This window comes from Cervus elaphus, chromosome 28 (genome assembly GCF_910594005.1).
Source record: "Cervus elaphus chromosome 28, mCerEla1.1, whole genome shotgun sequence".
In the NCBI taxonomy this organism is placed as follows: domain Eukaryota; kingdom Metazoa; phylum Chordata; class Mammalia; order Artiodactyla; family Cervidae; genus Cervus; species Cervus elaphus.
Genome location: NC_057842.1, coordinates 18,655,099 through 18,676,926, shown reverse-complemented (window position 1 = coordinate 18,676,926; position 21,828 = coordinate 18,655,099). Strand labels below are relative to the sequence as shown.

General features: G+C 41.1%; 1 protein-coding gene across 7 annotated transcripts in view; it reads right to left on the bottom strand.

Annotated features, from left to right (window-relative positions):
- Positions 1 to 13,927, bottom strand: part of SENP6 (SUMO specific peptidase 6) — a 133,056-nt gene extending 119,129 nt beyond the window's left edge. For 3 of the 7 annotated variants that reach the window (XM_043890382.1, XM_043890383.1, XM_043890384.1), the window contains exon 1: positions 13,475 to 13,927. In XM_043890382.1, coding sequence (XP_043746317.1) covers positions 13,475 to 13,526 — 52 coding nt within the window. In that variant the 5' untranslated portion in view covers positions 13,527 to 13,927. The remainder of the gene's footprint in view (positions 1 to 13,474) is intronic. The other 4 variants (XM_043890386.1, XM_043890388.1, XM_043890389.1 and 1 more) reach the window with 2 other exon arrangements.
- Positions 13,928 to 21,828: the final 7,901 nt, after the last annotated feature.

Sequence of the window (21,828 nt, the reverse complement as noted above, 5' to 3'; positions counted from 1 at the left end):
CTGGGTTGGAAAGATTCTCTGGAAGAGGGCATGGCGACTCACTCCAGTATTCCTGCCTGGAGAATTCCATGGAGAAGTCTGGCGGGCTACAGTCCATGGGGTTGCAAAAAGTCGGACATTACTGACAGACTAACTTTCACTTCACTTTTCACTTCAGGGGGTGAAAAACAAATCAAACAAGATGTTTCATGTTACAAGAAAATCATACAAAATTCAAATTTCAGTGCCCATAAAGTTTTACTGGCATACAGCCACACTCATTTGCTTATGCATTATCTATAACTGCCTTCTTACTAAATTGGCAGGCAGCACAGTTTGAAATGCAAAGTGTAAGATATTCACTATCTGGCCCTTTACAGAAAAATTTTGTTGACCTCTGCTCCAGAGAAACACACACATGTGCACAAGGAAATGTACTTTTAAAAAGTTCATAGTAGCAATATGAGACATCCTAAGACATTGATAGTAGCAATGTATGTAAAAGTAAAAAAATTTGATACAACCTAATTTTCACAAAAAAAGGAAATGCATAAATATAATGTAGTATACATTCATACTACGACAAAGAAACAGAGCTATTCTTATCAACATTATTTCTCAATGCTGTAAGAATGAAAAACAAGTTACAGAAGAATATAGTATGACATGATTTACAATACATTCTAACAATCTGCACAGGTGCACAGGTTCAAAGATATATACATAAAGTACAAAGAAATGTATAGGAATGCCTACCACACAGAGGTTGGTGGTTACACCTGGAGTGGACGCAGGAAGATGCAAAAATGAAAGGGTTCACCCCAGTTTCACTGTAGCTAACACTGTACTAACATTGGATTAGAAATGTTTTCTTTAGGCTAGGAATTAGAACATGAGTTTTTGCTCTATTATTCTTTATATTCCACACAGATGAAATATTTCCTAATAATTTTTTAAACTGTCATTGATAAGGTTTTACAATAATAAAAAATTGAATTTTTGAAAAAGTATCACTGACACAGAAGTTAACTTCTGCAAACTAGAAATATAAAAGCAAGAAAAGAAAAACCTAAAGAGAGAATTAAATGCAAACATCAGGAAATCTCCGGCTTCCCCAGTGACACAGACGGTAAAGAATCCACCTGCAAAGCAGGAGATGCAGGTTTGATCCCTGAGTCGGGAGGATCCCCCGGAGGAGACAATGGTAACCCACTCCAGCATCCTTGCCTGAAGAAACCCATGGACAGAGAAGCCTCGCAGGCTACAGTACATGGGGTTGCAAAGAGTTGGACACACATGAAGCAACTGAGCACACACACACACCTCAGGAAACCTCAATAAAGCAATTATAGGTTGCTCTGTAATGCTTTAGTCCCAAACTTTCTTAAGAACCTGTCAAGATTCTCCAAAGGCAATGTCTTAGAGCCCTAAGCCATCATGTTACAAGTCTGGGCACTTTGCTGCAGAGACCACATCAAGAGGCCCTTAGACTACATGGAGAAAGAAGGGCCCAACTTCCCAACCTGCCCATTAGACATCTGAATACAGCTACCTTGGAACTTCCAGGCCAGCCCAGCTACCGCTGAATAACTCCCACAGATGCTACATAAAGCAGAAAAATCACCCAGCTATGGTGATTTCCTCAAATTCCTAAACTTTAAAAAAAAAAAAAAAAACCTTTATTTTTTTTGATATAGAAGACAGACTACAGTCCAATATTATCTGAAGATGAAGTCTGAATATACTATATTCTTGGAAATAATATCAGACTTCTCCATGAGCCACAAAAACCACAGTATTCTTTGCCTCAGGATGCAGCTCCTGTTCATTGTTCTCAGTTTATCAACTTCTTCATTCCATTCAGTGGGTTTCTATGTATCTTTCGGCAGGATGCTGACATCCAAGTAGTTCCATCCAAGGCCAACATCAGGCAGCAGTGTGGTGCTGCTGGTATTGCTGGAAGGATACTGATCTTCTATGGAATCAAAGTATCAGTACCTTAAGCCAAAGTAATGTAGTTGGTAATATCTATATACAGAATAACAACTCTAAAAATACAGTTATCTTGAGCACACACAGTCCAAAAAAATGAATAATTTAAGAAATGATCACAAGAGACAGATGGCTCCAAATGTTCCTCTGCTCCAAGGAAAGGAAGACCGTCAAGATGGCAGGGGAATTCAACAGTCATGAGATGGACCAATGAAACACTGTAATTCTGAAAGTGTAAATGCAAAATTCAACAAGGAGAAAAATGACAGGTTCATAGTAAACTGAAATTAAAATAAGATAAACTTGAAAACCAGGTATAAAGCCTGTAAAGGGTGAAGACAAAAGAGACTCAGGAGTTGGTACTCAAAACTTGTGAGGAAACACTGATTAAGATTTGCAGAGTTAATTACTAGAATGACAAAATTAAATCATTCTTTTTTATCTCCTGTGATAATAGAGAATGGAGACCAACGGTGAACTGAAGAAAGAAGTTTAAATGCCAAAACACAGAATCCCACCTCATCCAAACAGTGGCACAGGACTTTCAGAAGCAAAGAAGATACTGGTTTCCATGATCATGGAAGTCACTAGAAGTCACGGTGGTAAAAGGGAGTACCTTCACCATATTGCTAAGATTTACTGGTAGATTCAAACACAGAGGAGGTTGCAAAGGCAAAGTTTGCAGATCTTTTTTTCAATACAGGAAAGACAAGAAGGTTATTACATAGTCTACAAACAAGTCTCTGGAAATTTCTAGCTGTTCCTGTTCTTAAAACTGGCTTCAATCTTTCCAAAAAATAAATAAGTACATTTGTTATACACTTGTACACAAGCACTGTTTACTTTCTTCTCCTTGCTATATTTCAATGATTATGCAGTTAATGTGGGAGGAAAAAAACTCTCCTGTTAAAAACTAAGCATGAAATGTACTTGAAATAACTCTCCCAAATCAAGATCAGAATATGGCTTACTGTCTTACTTCTCAAGCCTGTGGTTTCAGAAGGCCTCAAAGTAGTTGCTGTTAGCTTGGGACAAGGCACAGGGTCCACGTGTCCCAACTTGCCTAGGGCTGCTTCAATTTTAGTACTCAAAGTTAGTATCCACAGGAGACAAGAGGTCCTAATTTTTGGTGATGGACACAGAAGGGTCTCAGAAGTACAAAAGGCTAAGGCAGCCCAAAAAACAGGAGCTAAGAGTAACACTGTTAGTGTCAAATGGATACTGCATGGCTACTTTCTGTTTTTTAGGTGATGTAGGCAACCATAATTGGCAGTTCACAATAATGGATCATCCATTGTGGCATCACTACAAGTAACACGACTTAAGTGCACAACTGAAGTGGGTTGTAATTGTGATCAACAGCCTGCCTTTGACTTTCTGGATTAACTGCTGTGTTTTGGACTGAGATGACATTTAATTTTTAATACTGTAAACAGTGGTGACCATATTTTCTAAGAGATTAGGTAATGGAAATGAGAAGGATTATAATAACAACTCCAGCATATCACTGAATGAAAGAAAAAAAGGAAGGAGAAGTTTCTATCATTCTTCCTCTTTTCTTCCTTATGCTTGCTTGGTTTCAGAAATTCTTGAATCAGTTACTAATCAAAGAAAAATTAACCAATGACTATGTTGCAGGTTTCATTCCAATCCCAAAGAAAGGCAATGCCAAACAATGTACAAACTACCACACAACTGCACTCATCTCACACGCTACCAAAGTAACGTTCAAACTGCTCAAGCCAGGCTTCAACAGTACATGAAACATGAACTTCCAGATGTTCAAGCTGGTTTTAGAAAAGGCAGAGGAAACAGAGATCAAATTGCCAACATCCATTGGATCACAGAAAAGGCAAGAAGAGAGTTCCAGAAAAACATCTACTTCTGATTCACTGACTACACTGAAGCCTTTGACTGTGTGGATCACAACAAACTGGAAAATTCTTCAAGAGATGGGAATACCAGACCATCTTGCCTGCCTGCTGAGAAATCTGTATGCGGGTCAAGAAGCAACCATTTGAACCAGACATGGAACAACAGACTGGTTCCAAATTGGGAAAGGAGTATGTCAAGGCTATATATTGTCACCCTGCTTATTTAATCCATATGCAGAGCACATCATTCAAAATGCCCGGCTACACGAAGCACAAACTGGAATCAAGCTTGCTGGAAGAAATACCAATAACCTCAGATACACAGATGACACTACCCTTATGGCAGAAAGTGAAGAACAACTAAAGAGCCTCCTGATGAAAGTCAAAGAGGAGAGTGAAAAAGTTGGCTTAAAACCCAACATTCAAAAAACTAAGATCATGGCATCGATACCATCATTTCATGGCAAATAGATGGGAAAACAATGGAAACAGTGAGAGACTTTATTTTCTCAGGCTCCAAAATCACTGCAGATGGTGATTGCAGCGTGAAATTAAAAGACACTCGCTCCTTGGAAGAAAAACTATGACCAACCTAGACAGCATATTAACAAGCAGAGACATTACTTTGCCAACAAAGGTCCATCTAGTCAAAGCTGTGGTTTTTCCAGTAGTCACATATGGATGTGAGAGCTGGACTATAACGCTGAGTGTCAAAGAATTGAAGCTTTTGAACTGTGGTGTTGGAGAAGACTCGAGAGTCCCTGGGACTGTGAGGAGATCCAACCAGTCCACCCCAAAAGAAATCAGCTCTGAATATTCACTGGAAGGACTAATGCTGAAGCTGCAACTTCAATACTTTGGCCACCTGATGCGAAAAACTGACTCATTGGAAAAGACCCTGATGCTGGGGAAGATTGAAGGCAGAAGGAGGAGACGATAGAGGATAATGTGGTTGGATGGCGTCACTGACTGGATGGACATGAGTTTGAGCAAGCTTCGTGAGTTGGTGATGGAGAGGAAAGCCTGGCGTGCTGCAGTCCACGGGGTCACAGAGTCAGATATGACTGAGCAACTGAACTACGTTGCTATTTATACCTTTGAGAAAAATTACAAATGTGTGGTCTATCTTTTGGTCTTCCTTTAGCTTCCTAATCTGTCTAGAAATTAGAAACTTTTGGATCTGAAAAGAACTGTAGTTCTCAAGTTCAAGAAACAATATGACTCTGTTGAAAGTATTTAAAACTACAACAAGAACAAAACACCAAAGAGGTATGGGAGAGGAAAGATGGCTGCCAATTCTTTCCCACCATTCCTGATGAATGAAGGTTCTACTTCCCCTCCCCTTGAATCTGAGCTGGCTCTGTGGCTTTCTGGCCAATCAAATGTGACAGAAGTGACACTGTGATTTCTGAAGTTGGGCCTTAAGAGATCTGTGGCTTCAGCTTTTGCCCTCATAGAGATAAAATGGAATCAATAAATGGTTAAGTCACTCAAGTCGAGTCCGACTCTTGGTGACCCTGTGGATTGTAGCCCACCAGGATCCTCCATCCATGGGATTCTCCAGGCAAGAATGCTGGAGTGGGTTGCCATTTCCTTCTCCAGGGGATCTTCCCGGCCCAGGGCTTGAACCCAGGTCTCCCTCATTGCGGGCAGACACTTTAACCTCTGAGCCACCAGGGGGAGTCCCTATAATTCCCTATTATTTTTTCCTTCTCTGGTCCAGGTCCCCTGCCCCTAAAGGTTAAACAGGTAAGAAAAATGGGAAAGCAAAGGGATAAAGAAGGAAAGGTGGGAAGAAAGAAGGAAAGGACTGCTGAAGGAGGTTGAGGCTCTAGCACAGGTCCCAGGCTCCGATTCTGCTGACGCCCTAACTTGCTCTAGGTCATGTAATCCCTCTAGACCTCCTGACCTCCTCAAATTGTCAACAAACTTTTGTAATGGCAACATTACAATACAACACAACATTACAGCATACGTTATTGTATTAACATTACAATAACATTACAGTACAGTAACACCTAACTTATAGAAGTCTAGATGTAAAAAACATAACATCATTCTCTCTTCCCCTCTCACTAGTCAATCTAGAATATCAAGAACAATTAGCTAATACCTAGGAAAAGAAAGGTAGTAAGTGAAAGAGAGTAAAAACCAGAATTCAAATAAGAGAGAAGGCAAGCATTAAGAACAGAAAAGCAAGAAAAGTTTTTCTCTTTTCTACCTGCTAAGAAAATAAATATAATAACTTATACATAGTATTTGGAATTACATGCCTGGAATTGTTCTAGAGTTTACTATATATTAACATGTTTAATCTTCATGGCAACCTTATGAGGCAACTGCAATTATTATCCTTGTTTGACAGACACGAAAACACAAAGGTTAAGTTATCAATCCAAGATCTCAGTGCTAGTGAGTATAGAGCTAGAAGATGAATTCTCACCTTCTGGCTTCTGACTTCATGTTCTCAATGCATTTCTTATGAAAATTGCCTCCATTTCATTTGAGGTTCTACCCGACTGTTCCATGTGAGTACATGAAATCAAGTGATAAGCAGAATTTACTGATTAAACTGGAAAGCAATTAGGAAATATATATAGCTAAAGCAGTAAACACAGAATGACACCATGGTATAGTTTCTAAAAGGCAGTACAATCAAAAGAGGAAGGAGTAGGGCTAAAATGAAGAACGTTGTGGTGTGACCTGCTGAGCAGGCCAAAACTAAAGACCTTGCTCATATATCAATGCAAGCGTGCTAAGTCCCTTCAGTCATGTCCAACTCTTTGCAACCCCATGGGCTGTAGCCCGCCAGGCTCCTCTGTCCATAGGATTATCCAGACAAGAACACTGGAGTCGGTTGCCATCTCCTCCTCCAGGGGATCTTACTGACACAGGGATTGAATCAGCATCTCTTATTTCGCCCATATTGGCAGGCAGGTTCCTGACCACTATCACCACCTCAGTTCAGTTCAGTTACTCAGTCGTGTCCGACTCTTTGCGACCCCATGGACTGCAGCACGCCAGGCCTCCCTGTCCATCACCAACTCCCGGAGCTTATTCAAACTCATGTCCATTGAGTCGGTGATGCCATCCAACCATCTCATCCTCTGTAGTCCCCTTCCCCTCCTGCCTTCAACCTGTCCCAGGATCAGGGTCTTTTCCAATGAGTCAGTTCTTCTCATCAGGTGGCCAAAATATTGGAGTTTCGGCTTCAACATCAGTCCTTCCAATGAATATTCAGGGTTGATTTTCTTTAGGATGGACTGGTTGGACCTCCTTGCAGTCCAAAGGACTCTCAAGAGTCTTCTCCAACACCACAGTTCAAAAGCATCAATTCTTCGGTGCTCAGCTTTCTTTATGGTCCAACTGTCACATTCATACATACTGGAAAGACCACAGCTTTGGCTAGACAGACCTTTGTTGGCAAAATAATGTCTCTGTTTTTTAATACACTGTCTAGGTTGATCATAGCTTGTCTTCCAAGGAGCAAGCATCTTTTAATTTCATGTTGCAGTCACCATCTGCAGAGATTTTGGAACCCAAGAAAATAAAGTCTCTCGCTACTTCCATTGTTTCCCCATCTGTTTGCAATGAAATGAGACTGGATGCCGTGATCTTAGTTTTTTGAATGTTGAGTTTTTCTTTTTTTCCATTTATTTTTATTAGTTGGAGGCTAATTACTTTACAATATTGTAGTCGTTTTTGCCATACATTGACATGAATCAGCCATGGATTTACATGTATTCCCCATCCCGATCCCCACTCCCACCTCCCTCTCCACCCAATCCCTCTGGGTCTTCCCAGTGCATCAGCTCCGAGCACTTGTCTCATGCATCCAACCTGGGCTGGTGATCTGTTTCACCCTTGATAATATACATGTTTTGATGAACGTTGAGTTTTTAAGCCAGCTTTTTCACTCTATTCATTCACTTTCATCAAGAGGCTCTTTTGTTCCTCTTCACTTTCTGCCATAAGGGTGCTGTCATCTGCATATTTGAGGTTACCGATATTTCTTCCAGCAATCTCGAGTCCAGCTTGTGCTTCATCCAGCCTAGCATTTTGCATGATATACTCTGCATATAGGTTAAATAATAATCAAGGTGGCAATATACAGCTTGACGTACTCTTTACCCAATTTGGAACCAGTCTGTTGTTCCATGTCTGGTTCTAATGATTACTTCTTGACCTGCACATCGATTTCTCAGCAGGCAGGTAAGATGGTCTAGTATTCTCATCTCGAAGAAGTTTCCACAGCTTGTTGTGATCCACACAGTCAAAGGTTTTGGTGTAGTCAATAAAGGAGAAGCAGATGTTTTTTCTGGAATTCTCTTGCTTTTTTGAAGATCCAACAAATGTTGGCAATTTGATCTCTGGTTCCTCTGCCTTTTCTAAATCCAGCTTGAATATCTGGAAGTTCTTGGTTCATGTACTACTGAAGCCTGGCTTGGAAAATTTGGAGCATTACTTTCCTAGCATGTGAGATGAGTACAATTGTGCGATAGTTTGAACATTTTTGGCATTGCCCTTCTTTGGGACTGGAATGAAAACTGATCTTTTCCAGTCCTGTGGCCACTGTTGAGTTTTCCAAACTTGCTTGCATATTGAATACAGCACTTTCACAGCATCATGTTTTAGGATTTGAAATAGCTCTACTGGAATTCCATCACCTCCACTAGCTTTGTTTGAAGTGATGCTTCCTAAGGCCCACTTGACTTCACAATCCAGGATGTCTGGCTCTAGGTGAGTGATCACACTATCGTGGTTATCTGGATCATGAAGATCTTTTTGTATAGTTCTTCTGTGTATTCTTGCCACCTCTTCTTAATATCTTCTGCTTTTGTGAGGTCCATACCGTTTCTGTCTTTTATTGTGCCCATCTTTGCATGAAATGTTCCCTTTTCTAATTTTCTTGAACAGATCTCTTAGTCTTTCCCATTCTATTGTTTTCTTCTATTTCTTTGCATTGATCACTGAGGATGGCTTTTTTATCTCTCCTTGCTACTTTTTGGAACTCTGCATTCAAATGGGTATATCTTTCCTTTTCCTCTTTGCTTCTCTTCTTTTCTCAGCTATTTGTAAGGCCTTGTCAGACAACCATTCTGCCTTTTTGCATTTCTTTTTCTTGTACATGGTTTTGATCACTGCCTCCTGTACAATGTCATGAACCTCCATCCATAGTTCTTCAGGCACTCTATCAGATCTAATCCTTTGAATCTATTTGTCACTTTCACTGTATAATCATAAGGGATCAGATCTAGGTCATACCTGAATGGTCTAGTGGTTTTTCCCTACTTTCTTCAATTAAATCTGAATTTTGCAATAAGCGCCACCTGGAAAGCCCCTATTCATATTCATGGAATGCCAATCATTTAGGAGAAATGGTACTTTAGTTCAGGAGATGGGGTGAAGTATTTACTATCCCCCATAAAAATGACAAATGGATTGGATTCTGAACTTGACTTGTATGTAAAAATAAGGTATAATTAAGGGAAAATGGAAAATACTTTTCATTTGGAAACACAAGCAGTTTTGCTGGATAGAGGACAACACTGCAGTAGTTTAGACCAATCTCTTCAACTAGTAGACAAAGTCCACAAAGGGAGAAGGGCCCAGAATGAAAACAAAGTAGTAAATACACACAGACACACACACATATGAAAGGGAAGTAGAAAAATATGAGAGAAAATATTGGTTATGCAGTTAGTTAGTAGAAGAAAAAACATAAAGGGAAAGAAACTATTATAGAATGAACAAGAGCACTATAAAAAAAAAAAAAAGAAAGAAACAAATGAGAGAGGAGTTAGATTCGCCAGAGGTTCCACAGGTGAGAAAATGAGAATATCCAAAGAAAGAGAAGGCGCTAACTACCAGCACCTTTGCCCTATACTGCAAGCCTCGTAACTGACCTCCCTGACATTCTTCTGCCCCTCCCTAGAGCATTCTACAAGTGGTACACCTTGACCTTTTTTTGAAACAAACCTGAGGATGTTAACCCCAGTCTCCTCTTGTAACATTCTCCTTACTAGCGCCACATGGTCCTCTCAGTTCCCTGAACATACCAGGCTTCCTCTACTGCAATCGCCCTGGCTAGAAAGCTGCCTCTCCACCTTTCCCTCTCCTAGTCACCCTTCAAACTGCCCTAGTTAGATCAAATTCTCATTATCACAAATAATCCCCATTTGTTGCACTTGACAGCTGTAATTTTACACTTACAAGTATGATTATTTGATTACTGATTCTCTTCACTGGACTGTAAACTCCACCGGGAAACCTCCCCTGCCTCCACTGTGCCTCTCAGCACAGTACCTACAACATTACAGTTTCTCAGTGAGTATCTACTCAATGAGTGAACAAAAGAAACCTCCCAAACTATCACAAGAGGGAAAGGGGCAGAAGACAACTTTAAGTGAACAGAAGAGAAAGAACAAATCAAAGAGGGGGAAGAAAAAAATTCAATACAAGCTGTGGCCTAATTCAATTCACACCATTTCAGTGTGATACTATACTGACAAAATAAAGCACAATAGTAACCAGTGGCTCTCCTTTTCCCTAGTGAAGGTAGAGAAAGAACTGGAATTAGTATTTAACATCACAGTTTGTGAGAATGTAAAGCACTATTTAGAATATGGACGACAAACCAGCACCTCAAACTTAAGATGACGAAAACCGAGCTATGAGGTTCTCATTCCTATACTCCATCTCAATAAATGGAGTCCCCCAACCCCCCACCAAACCAAAACCCTAGGAGTCATCTCTGATTCCTACTTCTCTCTGATCCTCTATACAATGCATTAAGAAGTTCTCAAATAGATCTTCCATCTATCCACTTCTCTTTCCTGATGGCCAGTGCTACCATCCTAATCCAAGCCTCTCTTATTTTTCAAACCGCTACAATATTCTAACTAATGGCTCTGCTTTTACTCTTACTCTGCTCTAATTTACTCCAGGAGAAAAGTGATTTCTTAAAAAGATAAATTGTATCATTAACTCCATTGCCCCAAACTCTTCAACGATTTCCTACTTTTCAGAATCAAATAAAAATTCATGAACTTTCATGATCTGCTCTCTCTCATATCTGTGCTTGTTACTGTGTTCTGTGCTTATTACATTTCAGCCATAATGATCTTTTTTTAAACAAATGAAATCCTATATCATCTCAGAACCTTTACAGGCATCATCCTCTCTGCCATACTCTAGTCTCACAGTTATTACCTTAACACAGGTGTGACCTCCTCAGGAAGGCCTTTCCTGACCTTAACACTATGTAAAATGGCTTTTTCTATGTATTTCTTCCACAGCCTTATACTACACTATTATCTTCTTGTTTATTTCATTAACAACAAATAAAGATGCTCCAGGTGCAAGAAGTATGATGGTGAAAAGAAAAAGTTATTGCTTTAATGGAGCTTCTATTTTTACAGGACTAAAAAACATGAAGACAAATTTATCACGTGAAAAGTGCTACCATGAAAATAAAACAGAGGAATACCATGTTTGTACATGCGAGTGTGGCAGCATGACATTTTGAATTGGCTGTCAGGTCTGAGCAGATCTAAATAAAGAAGGAAACAACTATGCAAAAAAAAAAAAGTGGTAAGGTTGTTCTAAATGGATTAATTTTTAGTTATAAAAATTCCCGCCTACTAAAATATAAGTCCTATGAAGGAAAGGACCCTAACTATCTTATGCACTGCTGTCTTTACTTTGGTAAAGTGCCTAGCACAGAGTAGGCTGACATAAATATTTGCTGAGTGAATATTTGGCAAGTTATATTGGAGTATCTCATCATTAAAAGCATAAAGAACCAGAAGAATTAAATATAAAAAATCTAAGTAGTCCTAAATATCATTTCACTTATTTAGTAGTACTAAATATCAGCCCCTTATGCTAAACAAGGCACCATTCACTTGCTTATGTAAACGCTGAAAAAGAAGTGATGAAATTCAATTTTTTCCACTAGAGGAATTCATAGACCCTGAAGTTAGAATAAGCTAAAAACAGCAGCTTTAAATTTACCTCAGCCCTGTAACCGCTGGCCTTATTTATGCTCCTTCCATCCTCCCAATGTTCATCACATAGCACCACCTGTAACACAAGCTGCACCACGCTCAGCCTCTGACAGGTAACTAATCAGCCCAAATGAGAACGGAGATTGAATGGAAGAAATATGAAGTGAAGCCAGAAAACTCACAAGCTTTCCACATCTTCTTACTACAAATCTCATACAAAACTCATCATTTTTAAATAAAGGCTGGTTTGCATAACAAGGTAAAAAAAAAATTTTTTTTGTTCTGCTATACTTTAAGGAAGAATGAAGAATATTAATATTTCTTTTCCCACTCACCTCTGCTAAGTCACTTCAGTCGTGTCCGACTCTTTGTGACCCCATAGACGGCAGCCCACCAGGCTCCCCCATCCCTGGGATTCTCCAGGCAAGAACACTGGAATGGGTCCCACTCACCTCTACTGGTCCCTATTTGTTCATCGGACTGAGTACCTACTGTGTTCCAGGCACTGTTCCCAATGCAGTTAAGAAGACTGTAAACACGGCATACGCATCCTTCGACACCCTCTTATAGGACCATAGTGAAGTTGTACTATCTTAATTCAGAAATGTTTCCAATTATTTTTAAAGTACTGCCTATATCCCATGTGAAATTCATCTTTGCGAAATTGTCCAAAGGAGTAACCCTTTTTTTTTTTTTTTTAGCAATCACTGCACAGCAGACAGACCTGCTCTCCCGAACTGATTAATAAACCCAATTACCAGCAAAAACTGAATCCACAGTCAAATTAAGCAATGAACATTAGAGTTCCTGATCCACAACTACAACGAATTTAGCTGTATTGGGGGATCTTTATATTTGGCCAAAAGCCAATACTGTTACCATTACCACCATCCCCAACAATAATATGTAGGTTTTCTTAACATTGGCTTAGTTCACCTACAGATGTTTAACTTTTCCTCACAAGTGAATAAAAATGGAATCACTCGAGCTTTGTCTGTTAGCTTAGGTGACGACCCCCAAATTGATATTATGTATCTCGTCTCTTTCCTCAGATACATTACTTCCTAAAATACGTTCAGCAAAACACATTTCTTAGGGCCAGGCCTAATCTGAATGCTGGCTGCAAAAGGAAGCCTGAAGCTCTGCGAAACAGAAAGGCCTGGGGGAGGGGGGGGGTGTTAAAACAAGCTCCAGGAAACTACGTCTCCCCTCCCAAAATGGTCTGGCCCCCGATTTCACCCAACCTTTTAGCAACTTGAAACTTTTCACAAACACCAAACAAGAGCCGAGCGCAGTCGGCTCTCATCCCCAGGCCACCACGGAGAAAGCAAAAAAATGTCAAAGAAAAAAAAAGACAGCAGTCTCAGAGGACGCCCAGAAACTCCGGCTCGCGACCGGTCCACCGCCTCCCCCTCACAGCCTCCCGGCTCCCGGCCGAGCCCCTCGCCCGGGCGGGCTCGAAGCCGGCGCCCCCACAGCAGCTTCCCTCCCCGCCATCGCGCCCGAGCCGCCGCCCCCCGAACCCACCCGGCGCCCGTCACCGAATATCCGGCAATCAGGGGCCCACATTTTCCCGTCTCTGCCCACCCCCACCCCCTACACGGGCAGGAATAGACGTACCTTCCAGAAAAGTAATCTCCCCGGCGCTGCCGTCGCTCTTGCCAGCCGCCATCTTCCTCCTCCCACGCCGCCGCCGCCTTAATCCATGGCCCGCGCCGCCGCCGCCGCCGTCGCGTTCGCCAGGATGAGGGGCCGCGCCGCAGGAGGGTAGCCGCCGCAGGGTTGCGGGCCTAGCACTCGGCCGTGAGGCGGGCGACGCTGCCTCTTCCGGACGGGCCTACACAAAAGCAGGCCGGCTCCCGGGGCCTATCCGCGGGCGGGCGGCGAGGCCCGCGGCCTGGGCTGGCTCAGGCCCCGCCGGGCGAACGCGAGCGGCGACGGCGGCGACGGCGCTTCCCGGGCCCGGTGCCTCTCGGCCCGCGACTCCCCATCCACCGCCCGCCCAGGCCGCTTTTGAAGCTTCCCCCAGCTGCGGGCCCGCAGGAAAGGGGGGGGGGGGGGCAGAAGGCGAGCTCACAGATACGCTTCCCTCAGTCCCGGGCCGTAAAATGGCCGCACCCGCCGCGCCGGGGCGGCGAGGTCTCCGCGACCCACAGGCGCCCCCCGGGGCCCTCCGCTCCCAGTGCCGCCGCCGCCGCTACGGCCGTCCGCCCACCCCGCCCAGGCGCGAATGCATCAGCCGAGGCCTCTGCAACTGTCCATGTGGACAGGGGTGGGTCTCCGCTGCCACCGCCTAGCGTCCGTCGCCACAGCAGCTTCAGCCGCCGCCGCCGCTCCTCCCCCACGGGCGCTGCTGCTGCTGCTGCTGCTGCCGCCCGGCTCCCGCCCCCGCGCCGCCGCCGCCGCCGCCGCCCCCAGCGCGGCTTCCCCTCAGGAGCCCGGGCTCTCGCGCGGGCGGAGAGGCTGCGGCGCCGCGCAGAGCCCCGCCGCGTGGCGCCCGCCGCCCGGCCCTCGGCGGCGAGGGCCCAACGCGGCGCCGGCTCGGCCCACACACGCCGGGGCCGGAGTCGCTGGCGGGCCGGGCCGGCGCTGCATTCGGCCTCCGCGGCAGCACGGTGGCCTGAGAAGGACTCTTTGAGTTCATTCCTCTGAGGGGGCCTTCGGGCCTAGACCATAGCGAAGTGGAGAGAAAAGGTCGAGTGAGGTAGCGCGATCACACGTGTGGAAAGTGATTTGTGGGCTTCTTCATTGTTAAAAAAAAGTTTTCAAGGTAATTCATCAGGGAAGTTGCTACAGTACCCTTTGGATGACAGTGTAAATTAAAAAAAAAAAAAAATCGCGTCTTTTTGTGTGCCTGAAACTTAAAAAGCCGTCCCCCTGCCTTACCGGTCAGTCAGGCCTTACGACTACAGGTAACTGTGTCATGTTCGTTTTTCTTTTCTTTTTTAATTAAATGTCATGTTCACTAACGAATATTTGGAAAATACAGAAAAGGAAAGAAGTTATGCATAGTTCCACCACGAAACTCACAACTCCTTTTGGTGTGTGGTCTTCCAATCGAACATTTTTCTTAAATCCCTCACTGTCCTCCCTTGGAAAAAAAACACAAATGTATGCCGTATATGCATGAAAATTAAACAGCAACTAAAATGATACAGGAAAACTATGGTTGAGTCAATCAAGGAATGAACTAGTTTAATTGCCCTGGGGCCAAGGTATAAGTCAAAAAAACTTTGTTTAAAACTTCTTTTAAAGTCTTTTCCTAAGATGAACTAATAACCTTTCCTGACTTGGTAAGAGTGATATAGTGAATATGTTATCATTTGCTATTTTTGTTGCTTGAGGAGATTGAATGATAGTTGTGATGGTCTAGGACAAAGAGTCTGTGCCAATGACAGTATCATGCTCAGGTAGATCATAGCCACATGCGGTTGACTAGACTCATTTATACAGACTCTAAAATGTACTTTTGGAAAGAATTTTTGAGTTTAAAATCCATACATGCATTGAAAATGGAAGAAGGTGCCAGAAGTCTGGGAATATGGATGGCCTCTAAAAGTAGGAAAAGACAAGGAAACTAATACTTTCCTAGAGCTTCCAGGGAACAAAGTTGACATCTGGATTTCAACCCAATGAGACAGATGTTGGACCTGGACCTCTGACCCTACAAAACTGTAAGATAATAAATTTCTAAGTTGCCAAATTAATAGTAGCTTATTACAGCAGCTGTGGAAAACTAATACCCATGAAATGAGTAAGAAGGTGCAGTTAGAGTAAAGATGTCTTTTAAGCAATCTGAGTTAGGATCTTTCAAAGTCCACTATTTTATTTTTAAGTAGTGTGAATTTCAGTTTATTTCTTTGGTATTCCTTAATTCCAGTTTTAAAAGAGAAATACGAATTAAACCAATGGGTCTCAAACTTCAGCATGCATCAAAATCACCTGAAAAGGCTTGTTAAAACAGATTGCTCTGCCCCTCCGCTGTAGTTTCTGATTCACTGGGTCTGGAGTGGGCCTTAGATCTGCATTTTTAACAAGTTCAGTGGTGATGCAGACGCTGCTGACCAGGGGACCCACACTGTGAAACTCTCTAGATTAACTGTCCCTAGATTCCTTTCCAGTTCACTTATTCTTACTCTATGAGTCTGTAATTTACTAATACAAGTGAAGTTATCAGTTTCCATATTCAAGTATAAAATTAAAGATATTTTCAGAAATCACTGTTCTTCCATATAAATATGAACAACTAAGAATTGATGGTATCATATATCCCTTTATCCAGGATTCAGGGCCTAGGAAACTTCAGATTTAGGATATATCCCTGAAGCTTAAATGTATTTAGTACATATGCAAATATATACTTAGAATATTTACAAATATTTAATTATTAACTCATATATACAATTTGAAGCTCAGAGATATTACTGAGAATGCCTTTGGATATTAGAAATGTGACTAATTACAAAACCAATTCTCTGAGTTAGCCATTCAGTTTTTATTAAAAGCCTAATGTGTCTTTATTGTTTAAATTTAGCAAATTCCATTCAGATGTCAATGAACTTGTTAGTTTCTGTATTAAACAGTTTAATTCTAGTACATAAGATAGAGAAAAATTAGACTATTTCAGATTTGAGTGAATGAGTAATTACAATGGATATAATAAGCTACTTCATTTTTTCTAAATATTCCATTAAAGAATATATAGAAAAAAAGGGGGAAAAAAAAACAACAGGGAAAATTCTAACCCTAATCCATAGCTTTGCCAATCTCTTTTTCTCACTCTGATCACCTACTTCCAAGGTTGAACCCTGGACCTACCTGTCTTTTAAACTCCCTGTAAAGTGGTTGAAGACAGTAATTCAAAAATCCCTGTCTCACCTCTTTAACAAGTGGTGCTGGGAAAACTGGTCAACCACTTGTAAAAGAATGAAACTAGAACACTTTCTAACACCATACACAAAAATAAACTCAAAATGGATTAAAGATCTAAATGTAAGACCAGAAACTATAAAACTCCTAGAGGAGAACATAGGCAAAACACTCTCCGACATAAATCACAGCAAGATCCTCTATGACCCACCTCCCAGAATATTGGAAATAAAAGCAAAAATAAACAAATGGGACCTAATGAAACTTAAAAGCTTTTGCACTACAAAGGAAACTATAAGTAAGGTGAAAAGACAGCCCTCAGATTGGGAGAAAACAATAGCAAATGAAGCAACAGACAAAGGATTAATCTCAAAAATATACAAGCAACTCCTGAAGCTCAATTCCAGAAAAATAAATGACCCAATCAAAAAATGGGCCAAAGAACTAAACAGACATTTCTCCAAGGAAGACATACAGATGGCTAACAAACACATGAAAAGATGCTCAACATCACTCATTATTAGAGAAATGCAAATCAAAACCACAATGAGGTACCATTACACGCCAGTCAGGATGGCTGCTATCCAAAAGTCTACAAGCAATAAATGCTGGAGAGGGTGTGGAGAAAAGGGAACCCTCTTACACTGTTGGTGGGAATGCAAACTAGTACAGCCGCTATGGAGAACAGTGTGGAGATTCCTTAAAAAACTGGAAATAGAACTGCCATATGACCCAGCAATCCCACTTCTGGGCATACACACTGAGGAAACCAGATCTGAAAGAGACACGTGCACCCCAATGTTCATCACAGCACTGTTTATAATAGCCAGGACATGGAAGCAACCTAGATGCCCATCAGCAGACGAATGGATAAGGAAGCTGTGGTACATATACACCATGGAATATTACTCAGCTGTTAAAAAGAATTCATTTGAACCAGTCCTAATGAGATGGATGAAACTGGAGCCCCTTATACAGAGTGAAGTAAGCCAGAAAGATAAAGAACATTACAGTATACTAACACATATATATGGAATTTAGAAAGATGGTAACGATAACCCTATATGCAAAACAGAAAAAGAGACACAGAAATACAGAACAGACTTTTGAACTCTGTGGGAGAATGTCAGGGTGGGATATTTCAAAAGAACAGCATGTGTACTATCTATGGTGAAACAGATCACCAGCCCAGGTGGGATGCATGAGACAAGTGCTCGGGCCTGGTGCACTGGGAAGACCCAGAGGAATCGGGTGGAGAGGGAGGAGGGAGGGGGGATCGGGATGGGGAATACGTGTAAATCTATGGCTGATTCATATCAATGTATGACAAAACCCACTGAAATGTTGTGAAGTAATTAGCCTCCAACTAATTAAAAAAAAAAAAATTCAAAAAAAAAAAAAAATCCCTGTCTCCAATCACAATCGCTATGACCATTTATTTGCAATCTCATCACAATCCCTAAACACACCCTAATGCCTTCTCAACATTCCCACTCTCCTTAATCCACTAGAATTTGTCTTCTTTGCAGCAGAATGTGCTGATTCTACAATTTACAATCTTTGGGATGTTTTGACCACACCATACAGTTGAGAGCTTTGCAGGCAGGCAGTTCACCAGCATAGCTGTAGCCGATGGAAACTGTTTCAAAATCATGTATTCAGGAATCTCCATATCATGAATGCCTTCAGTTTTTGTGCAGTCTGAGCCCTTGAAGAAAGAATAATCAGTGGTAACGACCAGTGGACCAGCATTTTTGAGGCTACAATGCTGTGCAAGTAGAATTCAGAAGAAAACAGAACTGAAAGAGTTCACAGAATTTGTTGGAAGGATGGAAAAGCATGAGACCCTACGTAAAGCTACTGCTCTCCTGGGATTGTTTGTTCATCAGTAGTGTTGCCATTCACTCAGCTTCACAAACCAGAAACCTAGAAATCAATCGTGACTCTTTTTTTTTTTTTAATATATCTTCAATTTATGGTACTTTTTCCCATCCCAATGGCCCCACCCTAGTCCTAGGATCTATCACCTCTCAGCCGTACTGCAGTAATTAGCACTTCAAACAGATCATTCCTTGTTCTCTCTGCCCCTCCTCTAATCCATTTCTCACACAAAAGCCACAGTAATCTTTTTTTTTTCTTTAATATGAATGGATCAAAGCACTTTCCGTTTAAAACCATTCAAAGGTTTCCCACTGCTTTTAGGATGAAAATCCTAAACCTTTAATTGATCTACCAGGCCCTCCCTTCCTACTTCACTGACCTCATCTTGCACCATTTTTACTTCTTAATTTCACTCCAACCACTTTGTACTTCCTTCAGTTCCTCAAATACTTCTTCTTTTCTACTCTAGGGCCTTTGAACGTGTTTTACTTCCCTGGTGGCTGAGATGGTAAAGCTTCTGCCTACAATGTGGGACACCCAGGTTCAATCCCTGGGTCGGGAAAATCTCCTGGAGAAGGAAATGGCAACCCACTCCAGTATTCTTGCCTGGAAAATCTCATGGACGGAGAAGCCTGGTAGGCTACAGTCCATGGGGTCGCAAAGAGTCAGACACGACCGAGCGACTTCACTTTCACTTTACCTTCTGTGTCTACATAGAGTCTTAACCAGTAGGTTAATACATGTCTACATTCAGATGAATACAAGTATATATAAACAAGTGGATACAGTATATTTAAAATAATCATTGCCAAGGAAACTTCAGAGTTCTAGAACCTAGACTCCTAGAATTGAACTCAGTTCAGTTCAGTTCAGTCGCTCAGTCGTGTCTGACTCTTTGCGACCCCATGAATCGCAGCATGCCAGGCCTCCCTGTCCATCACCAACTCCCAGAGTCTACTCAAACCCATGTCCATCGAGTTGGTGATGCCATCCAACCATCTCATCCTCTGTCATCCCCTTCTCCTCCTGCCCCCAGTCCCTCCCGGCTTAGAGACTATCTAATATATTCCTTTCAGAGGTTCAGAAAATATCTTTGCCCAAAGTTGCATTGCATAGAAATCTAGGAAAGTTACCCTAAAAAGGATCAATAGTCCAGGTATGAACCCAGGGTTTGACTTTGAAGATTTTGCTGAAAAAACTTGACCTAGGATTTGACAAAAGGAAGTGTGGTGTTGGCAATAGATACATACTAACACAGCTTCCTCTCTGTCTATAGCTATAAATTCTTTGTATCACAGCTGGTGTTTCCTCTATTTTAACCAGATTTAAAATACTGTTTGTAAAACTATACTTGAATAAACTGACTCTTACATTATGCTGGTGTACCTTAATAGTTATTAATAGAATAGTGACCCAATTTTATTTTTTAAAATTTCTTCTTAATGCAGCTTTTGATACAGTAGGTCAGGGTAGAGCCTGCCATTCTCAGGGTTTTTGTTTGTTTACCATGCCACACAGCAAGTAGGATCTTAGTTCCCTGACTAGGGATTGAAAGGACACCCCCTTAACTAGCCCCTTAACCCCTTAACCACTGGACTGTCCTGCAACCCACTTTTAATACATGTATTTCCTTGAAAATGCACCTATAAATCCTGTTCTTTTAAGCACTACACTTAGAAGCATAGCATATGGTTAGTCCATGACTAAATACAAGTTTCAGAAGACAATTAGAGAATCTGCAAATTATGTCTGGTTGATGGTTTTTGAAGGGCAAAGTACATTTGTTTCAGATGACGCACATTGTGGCCAAAAAATTTTGAAAACTAATAAAAAGAAATGAACCTTGAATGTTTTTAATACATGAGAATCTTGTGTATGTTTTTGTTATAGTTTATTTAATGTAATTTCTGCATTATACTATTCCATTTCACTTTCAACTTGTTGATTATATTATTTTTGCTCTTGTTTAATCCTACTATGCTTCATGTTCCTTCCAGTTCTTTTAGACAATGCTTTTCTGTCCCTCTTTCATGTTCCAGTCTTTTTCCTAGGACTTTATTATGCAGTTTAGTAGCTAAAATTTTAATGTTTAAAAATTTTAACTTTTGATTAAGTGAAAAACAAATTTTTTAAAATTATAAATGAATATATCATTGAAATAACACATTTCTTATAATAGTCAATTTCTACCATGTACCTTCAGTGTCAACAATTATAAATTAATACCTTCAATGTCAACAATTTATATCAACTTATATAAGTATAAGTTTTCAGGTGATCAGGGCTGAATTTTTACTTTTCTGGGTTCTAGGCACTTTTGTCTTCATGGGCCCTTCCTCCACAAGAAATATATTATTATTTTTTTTTCCACAGCTTTTTCGCAGCCACCAGTATTTATTTTTTATAAGCTCACATTCATAACCATTTTCCCACTAGGAAATTAGCAAAAAATTTTAAATATATTTAAAGTTGGTGAAGCTACTGTGAGTTGAACATTCTCATTCACTGATGTTGTTAATTTAAAGACGAGTAAACTTTCTGGAAAGCCATTTGATAAAAAAACGTATCAAGGGTTTAAAAGTTCTATTCCATTTTTCTCTATTATATATGCATTTATGCATGCATGTGTGCATGCTCAGTCATGTCCCACTCTTTGTGACCCCATGGCCTATAGCCTGCCAGGCTCCTCTGTCCATGGGATTTCCCAGGTAAGAGTACAAGAGTGGGTTGCCATTTCCTTCTCCAGGAAATCTTCTTGACCCAGGGATCGAACCTGCATCTTTTGCACATTTCCTGCATTGCAGGCAGATTCTTTACCACCGAGCCACTGGGGAAGCCATTCCCCACTATATCTTGGGGATAATAGGTAGTTTTTAGTTTGGAATTCTATGTATATATTTTTTATTTAATTTTTTAAAATGAGGTGTAGTTGATTTATAATATTAGTTTACAACATTGTGTTTCAAAATTTTTGTAGATTATACTGTTTAAAGTTATTATAAAACATTGGCTATATAACCTATGCTACACAATATATTCCTATAGCTTATTTACTTTACACATAGGAAGTTTTACCTCTTGATTCCCCACCTATACCTTGCCCCTCCTCCTTTCCTCTCCCTACTGGTAAACACTAGCTTGTTCTCTATATCTGTGACTCTATTTCTATTTTGTAATATTCATTCATTTATTTTTTAGATTCCACTTTAAGTAATACAATATTT